At 56.0% G+C, this 7,497-nt stretch overlaps 1 protein-coding gene across 1 annotated transcript; it reads left to right on the top strand.

Annotated features, from left to right (window-relative positions):
• Nucleotides 1–5,629: 5,629 nt before the first annotated feature.
• LOC110579450 (meteorin-like protein) lies at nt 5,630–6,033 on the top strand (the record flags this gene model as incomplete). Its single annotated transcript, XM_044912397.1, has 1 exon — nt 5,630–6,033. A coding segment is annotated over exon 1 (310 nt), but the record flags the coding sequence as incomplete, so codon positions are not given.
• Nucleotides 6,034–7,497: the final 1,464 nt, after the last annotated feature.

Below are 7,497 nucleotides of genomic sequence, written 5' to 3'. Positions count from 1 at the left end.
GAGGTGAGTTCGCGCGGCGCGACCCCGGCCCTTGGGTCTACTGCCCTCCCTCCGCGTGCGCTCCCCTCTCGGGCCCGCCGACCGTGCGGGGGCGCGGCCCCGGGCCGGCCCCGGGAGGGGACTCGGGGGCCCGCTCTCCCGGCTGAGTCCTGTCCCCGTCGCCCCCGCCCCCGGGTCTAGAACAAAAGAGCCCGCGGCGTCCGGGTGCCCTGGCCGGGAGGACGCCCAGGGGGAGGTGCACCCGCCGCGCGGCGGGGTCAGCCCCGACCCGGCAGCTCACTCGCCCCGCGCCGACCCCGCATTGGAGGCGGGCGGGGGTCGGTCCTCCGGCCCTTCCTGGCTCTGCCCGCGGCGAGGACTTGCGCGCCCTGGGCGGGAGGAGCCGGGCCTGCGCTCAGGGCCGAGCGGGAAGGGCCGGCGGATCCTCGGGAGGGAGCGGAGGGCTTCGATGGACAGAGCCGGGCCCTGGCGCGGACCGCGGCGGGGACCACGCCTGTGCGTGCGGAGACCCGTGGGCAGACACCTGTGCGCGGGCCGAGTGCGGGGCCCGCTGTGCACCCCCCACCCCCGTCCCCGCCCGGGACCCGATGAAGGTCAGGCCGCCCTTGGCAGCGCGCGCGCTGGGCTCAGCGACCACCCCCCCCTCCCCACGCCCCTCCGCTGTGGCAGGCGAGGACTTTTTTTTTTAAACTGAAGTGTGACAAGCAGAAAGGAGTGCAAGTCACAAGTGTGCGCGGGCGGGGCGCCTGAGGGCACAGCTCCTCGGGGTGAGAAACCGCCATCCGCCAAGGGCGCCCTCGGCCCCGCGGCAGGCAGCTCGCAGTTGGAAAATCGGGTTTTGTGCGGGTGAAGGGAGTTTGCAGAGGGAGATGCGCATCTCCTTCTCTGAAACTGTGGGCTGGGGCTGCCCGCGGGTCTCAGTGTCCGGGTGTTCGATGGAACAGGGCCTCCACCCAAGCCCCTTGGCCTTGACGTCTGATGGGAAGGCTCCCGCGGCTTCACACCTCATGCTGGGGGGGTATCACGGGCTTATTTTGAGTGAAGACAGTTTTTCCGAGAAGGTTGTGCTGGGCTCTGCGTCAGCAGGGCAGCTGCTGGTCATCTTGGGTACTTACAGACCCAGTTCTCCGTGGACACTGGCAATTACCCTGCCCCCTACTTCTTTCCACCCCTCCTAGAGCCAGGGTCCTGGGCTCCAGAGGTTGGGCCTGTGGTGGCCTTCTCCCTGCTGCACAAACTCTCCCTGTACACACCAGAGCAGGGATGGAGGAGCTGAGGTTGGGGCCATGAGCTTGGAGCTCTGGGGGAGGGTTGGCCTGGAGAATGCTGGCGCCAGCACAGAGCTGGCTGGGAGCCTCTGACTCTGACACACTCTTCTAGGGCTGCCCTTTCCCCCACGCTGGTAATTAAACTCCCTGTTTTGCAGCTTCTGCTGGATGAATCAGTGCACCCCCAAACTGAGGTCTAGGGTGTCCTCCTCCAGCAGATCAGAAACAAACCCAGTCCCACACTGGGATCCTGAGTTTCCAGAGGAGCTGACACCCTTTCAGGCTCTCCGAGGACTATTTGCCTGGAAGGGGATGCCTCTCCTGGGGATCGGAGGGGTCTGTGAGTGAGGGCTGGTCAGAGGGCCAACCAGCTCCTGGATCAAGCAGGTGTCTGCATCTTCTTATCTACCTGGCTAAGCAGGGACACTTGCCTGCCGCCCTTCTTTCTCCATCATTGCTAACATACCCCTGGTCTTGGACTCTCTCCAGCTGTCCTGCACTCAGCCCAAAGGCAGAGGGTGGCCGCAGGGGCTGCCACAGTCGGATCTGGAGAGAAGGCAGGGCCAGGCCACATTCCTGGGACATGAGCCCCCCTTGCATTATAATTGCTGCCCCAGTTATCAATATGCCTCACAGATCAGCTGATAGATCCTTGCTGTGGGAACCTGGGTGTGCTGATTTGCCTGCTGGCCCCCAGAACATTTATGACTTTTTATGAGCTGTTCTAAAGACAGCGCAGGGTGGTGCGAGTCCTGATAGGCTGGGTAGATTCTGATCCCCTGATAGGAAGGGAGTTGCTCTTTATGACACTGGCTACTCACATTTGACAGGCTGAAATGTGTTTCTGGGTGTTTTCCAAGCAATGAAGCAGGAGGTTTTACAATCCCCATCCCGTATGCAGGGGCAGGACAGCACCCTGATCTTTATTAGGCTGTGGTCGTAAAGATGGACCATGAACTTTCCCACTATTATTGACAGGGTTTGTGGGTCCATCACACCTGGGCTAGTTCTCCTGCTAGGTGGGGAAACGAAAGCTAACTCCAGTTATCATAGCCTTTTGGTTTCTCCCTTGATCTGAACCCTCTTCCTGACTTTGGTAAATAAGAGATGATCATTTACTTCTGGTGTCTCAGGTGAGGCAGGCTGTGAGTGTGAGTGGTGTGGGCCTTGCTGCCACCACACTGACCCCTTCAGAAAGTCCCATATCAATTTGGAATTTGCTGTCCTTTCCATGAAGGTGCTCCTTAGGTGTGTCCACCTGGGGAGTGACACCTGCAGACTCCTTTTTTTGGAACAATGCATGAACCCAGTTTAAATAATCCCAAGAGCAATCAGTGTTCTCAACTCCCTGAGGCTGACTGGAACCACGGTTTTTTCTGTACTCTTTGGCTTCATCCCATCAGAAACCAGTTATTTTATTTTTGTCTGGTAAGCATGTTGCTTGCATGCTATGTGAAGATCACAAATGCCACCATATTTTATTTTTGTCTGGTAAGCATGTTGCTTGCATGCTTTGTGAAGATCACAAACGCCACCATCAATGATGTCACAAATGTGGCACATTTTGCACCTGCAGCAATTTTGCATCAACAGAAGTGTTTCAGGTTTGCTGTGATGCTGGAAACTTAGAGGTGAGAGATTTGGCCAGATTTTCTGGTAAGAACTAGACAGACTGTGAGCCCGTGACTTCATTAAAGATCTAGTGGGGTCCCAGGCTGAGAGACCGCTGGGTCTTCTGGACTGAGTCGATGTCTTGCATAGCACATGCTACTGACCTTTATGTGAACACCCGTGTTGAGTGCCTGGTTGGACTCTTGGTGGCCTCAATGCTTTAGGAGAGCATGAGGGGAGAGGCAGAGCAGAGCCGCATGCTGGCTGTGGACCCTGGGGCGGGTGTAGACCCTTCTCTGGGGGCCAGTGAAGACGTTAGGTAAAGGATGAAGTAATGGGGTGCCTTATTTCTTCTATGTCCACCTTCACGTTGCTCCTGGCCCTCTTTTAGTAGAGTGACTTATGAATAAATGGAGCCAGGTGTACTGCACAAGATGTCCAGGTGATATGTGCAGGCTGGGGACAGCAGTCCAGCCCCCAGACTCAGGTCCGCCTCTCCCTGGGGAGCCATGGGTTGGCCACCTGTCCCCACAAGTGTTCCCTCTGTCCCTGCCCAAGATGTGGGTGGGGGTGGACCCCCCCATTGGATTGGATTAGGTGACAGTGAGAGGGACCCAAAGCTCTGGTATGGGCTTTCCTTTCCCTTGAGCCCCAGGGCCCCCTCCCCACACAGAGAGGGAAGTGAAGACTTGGACAGGATGGTTTTTATGGGAGAGAGCTTTGAGGATTGGTGTCTGGCCATGGGGCAAGTGTCCAGCTGCCCCTTGAGGCTGGAGACAGGAGAGGAGGGGACACTATGATAAAGTTTGTTTTGGCTGCATAAGAGCACAGCTGATTATAGTCATCTGTGTCAACCACTCACCATTTAGTCTAATTTTTTCACACAGCACTATAATTATGCTCGTCCACACATATGTGTCAGATGAGCTTATATGAGTTTTATTTGACTGTAATTTGTAAGTCTGTTCTGCGTGTGCGGCCCTGGTAGGCGTCTGAGGCTGAGCTGGCTGCTAGTGACCCAGGGCCTTGCGGGGGCGGGGAGCGGGGTTAGGAGGGGGGTCACCTCCTTGACACCTCCCTCTGATGTGGTCTGCAGGATGACTTTGCAGCCCCAGCCTGCAGCTGGCCGTCATATGAAAAGTGAGGTTTTTTGGAGCCCAGAGCATGAGTCACTAACAGTAAATGCAAACCATATGTTACGTGTTTTCTCTTCTGTAGAAAGGGTTTCTGGTAACTCACTCAGGCCAGAGCACTGAATATAGCATTGTTTATTACACGTAAAAATGCTAAGAATGTGGATGAACCTGTCTGAGATCTGATCAGAACCAAATTTCATGTAATAAAACACTTGGTTGAAGTCACTGGTTGAGTTCCAAGGCTGCTTGGTGGCTGTGACGTAAGCATTAGCGCAAGCTGACATTCACATTAAAATTTGGGGTAGGGGAAACTTTAACATTTTTGGTGGTTTCAATTTCTTGAAAACATAACGTAATGATTTTACTCCAGACCTGTTTCACCAAGAGTGTAGCACACTTCATTTTTTCCTGTTTAATATTTATTAGGAGTGAGATTAACTCGGCACTCTAAAACTTCTCCTTGGGAAGATGAACTGTCTGCTTACTGTTTGTTGTCTCTCTCCCTGTGGCTTCTCCATGCATTCCCTATCGTGTCTCTCCCTGTGGAGGACCTTTACCTTACTTTTGTATCTTGCTTTGATGATATTTGAGTTTATTTTTAAAAATACAATTGGCAATGCAGGGTCTTTGGGGTTTATTTTAAAATTTTATTTATTTGAGGGTGCCTGGGTGGCTCAATCAGTTAACTGTCTGCCTTTGGCTCAGGTCATGATCCCGGGGTCTTGGGCTCGAGCCCCGTGTCGGGCTCCCTGCTCTGCATCGGGCTCCCTGCTCAGCGGGGAGTCTGCTTTTCCCTCTCCCTCTGCGGCTCCCCCTGCTTGTGCTATCTCCCACTCTCTCACTCACTCACTCTCTCAAATAAATAAATAAAATCTTAGAGCAGGGGAATGGGCGGCAGCTCCATCCCAGGACCCCGAGATCATGACCTGAGCTGAGGGCAGACTCAACAACCCATGGAGCCACCCAGGCACCCCAAGGTTTACAAATGAAAAAGCCATCAAGTCATCACTTTAAGGAAAACACAAACATGCCTATCTGGAAGGTGCCAAAGACAAAACTCACCCACAATCTCCAACCCCCCAAATTGCTTACATTCCTAATTGGTTTAAAAGCTACTCTCTGGACCAAGTGAATCTGCTCCTTGTTTTCACACTCAGGGAATCTGCCATTATCCCCGGCCCTCAGTAGGTCACCTGGAACTTGGGTTGGTGGTAGGGTCCTGTGGGTGTGTCCTTGATCATGTTCCAGAAGATCTACCCTTCTGTGGTCCTTGCTTCCACGGCACCCATTGCCTCCACGATGGCAGGGAGCCTCAAGAACACGTGCTCCCAGTGCCCCTTGAAGGCCAGCAGATGCACGTGTTGAGGTGTTGAGAGGGTCTGAGACACACTTTGCCTACGCACATCACGGCCTGTCTCACCATGACCCTCTGGGGCAGGCCTGCTGGAGGGGACCGGGTGTGGGGCCATGTGGCTGCCCCTCCCTGGAAATGGCCCATGTGGCAGGCAGAGGCAGCAGCAGCCTGCACGTGGGGGAGGGGCTGCTCGGGCACCTAGGCCGGCAAAGGCCAGCACGTGAGTGGGGGGCACATGTGGGGTGACGGGCCCCGGCTGACGCATGCCCCCTCTGCAGCGGGCTGACGCACGAGGCCCACAGGAAGGAGGTGGAGCAGGTGTATCTGCGCTGCTCTGCGGGCTCCGTGGAGTGGATGTACCCGACCGGGGCTCTCATTGTCAACGTGCGGCCCAACACCTTCCCGCCCTCTCGACACCTGACTCTGTGCATCAAGCCCCTCAGGGACTCCTCAGGGGCCAATATTTATTTGGAAAGAACTGGAGAACTGAAGCTGCTGGTACGGGACGGGGACCGTGGGCCCGGCCAGGTGCGCTGCTTTGGCTTTGAGCACGGCGGCCTTTTCGTGGAGGCTGCGCCCCAGCAGGACATCAGCAGGAGGACCACGGGCTTCCAGTACGAGCTGACCAGCCAGCACGCGGGGTCAGACCTGCATGCTCTGTCAGGTGGGTGGCGTGCCCTGGCGGTGGGGAGGGCAGCAGGGGTGGGGGTTCTTGGGTGGCATCATGGGCGGCTGCAGGCATGGTGGTACGAGCAGACGGCCCCCTGGGTGTGGCGGGTATTGGACGTGTGGTGTCCCATTAGTTCTCAGGAACTGTGTCTGAGCAAAGGGAACAAGCGTGCCCTGAGAATGGTCACAGGTCGGATGGACCCCGGTCCTAGCTCCCTGACGTGCTCGTCTTCTGTGTGCTGCCGTTGGGGCTGTAACTGGAAATGTGTGCCCCTGGCATTTCTCCTGACGTATGGATTAGCTGAGTGTTTTTGACATCAAGCCTCTGACATGGCGAGTTTTGGGTGGGAGCCCAGACTGATTCACACTCCAGAGTAGTGCAGAGTCTTGATGACCTGAGTTGTGGGGCTGGTCCCCGGTTCTGGAGGCATTTTGTGGGTGGGTGTTCTAAGGAGAACCCCGTGTGGAGTGGAGACACCAGCAGTGTGCCAGGAGAGGCTGTGGGTAGCGGAACTAGGCAGGTCAGGGACTCACCTGGGGGTCCTGTGAAGCCGGCCCTCGAGGAGCCCCCTCCACGGCAGGGCCCTCCTAGGGCAGAGTTCTGGAGGGAGGCTCCCAGCAGCCAAGGGTGTGTGTGTGTGCACGGGGAGATTGTGAGTTGGCTTTAGATTGCCCTTCATTTTTTCTTTTGAGGCAAGCAGACAGCTTTGCAGGGCCCTGTGTGGAAGGTAGTGTTGGTCTCTGAAAAGTTCCAGAGGCAGAGACCAAGGAGAAATGAGTGGCCTCCAGAGTTCTCACGTGGCCTGGGTCTCGCCCCTTGTGCCCTGCCCACCCCCCCACCCCCCAACTGCCTGACTGCCCAGGTGCAGAAGTCCTTATCTTTTACTGTTAAGGGACACTGGAACTTTCCTTTGAAAAAGAAAGTGTGTTCAGAAGGAATACAGAATCCCTTTAAACTCCCTTCTGTCCAGAAATAGAGCTTGACAAGTCCCTGTCTTTTAGAGGCACCCAGGCCAAGCGTCTCGCCCTTGCTCCAAGGCGTAGGTGACCTCACGGGATCCAAGTATGGAGGGACACCATCTGGATCAATTCCAAAGCTGGTTGGGGGCAAGATGCCTTCCAGCAGGGGGGAGGTGTGCGCAGGTTCCAAGAAGGCCATTCCGCAGGAGAGCAGCCAGCCCAGATGGTAGGGGTAGGGGTGCCAGGCATCGGGTGGTGCCGGCCAGGCAGGGATGCTGCTAACACCCCACAGTACACAGGGCAGTTCTAACAAGTGTCAGCAGTGCTAAGGCAGAAACGCCTGGTTTGAGGGGTAGGCCATCCCCAAGAATAGTATAATCTCCACATTTTAGTAAATAAAAGATTTGGGGAAAAACAGATCTGCTAGGTTTGGACATGCAAACTTTCCTCCAAGTAGAACCCCCATCCCCCTCCAAGTGCCTGACTGCCCAGGTAGGAC

This window comes from Neomonachus schauinslandi, unplaced genomic scaffold (assembly GCF_002201575.2).
Source record: "Neomonachus schauinslandi unplaced genomic scaffold, ASM220157v2 HiC_scaffold_1756, whole genome shotgun sequence".
Lineage (NCBI taxonomy): Eukaryota > Metazoa > Chordata > Mammalia > Carnivora > Phocidae > Neomonachus > Neomonachus schauinslandi.
This window is presented reverse-complemented; position numbering and strand designations above follow the sequence as displayed.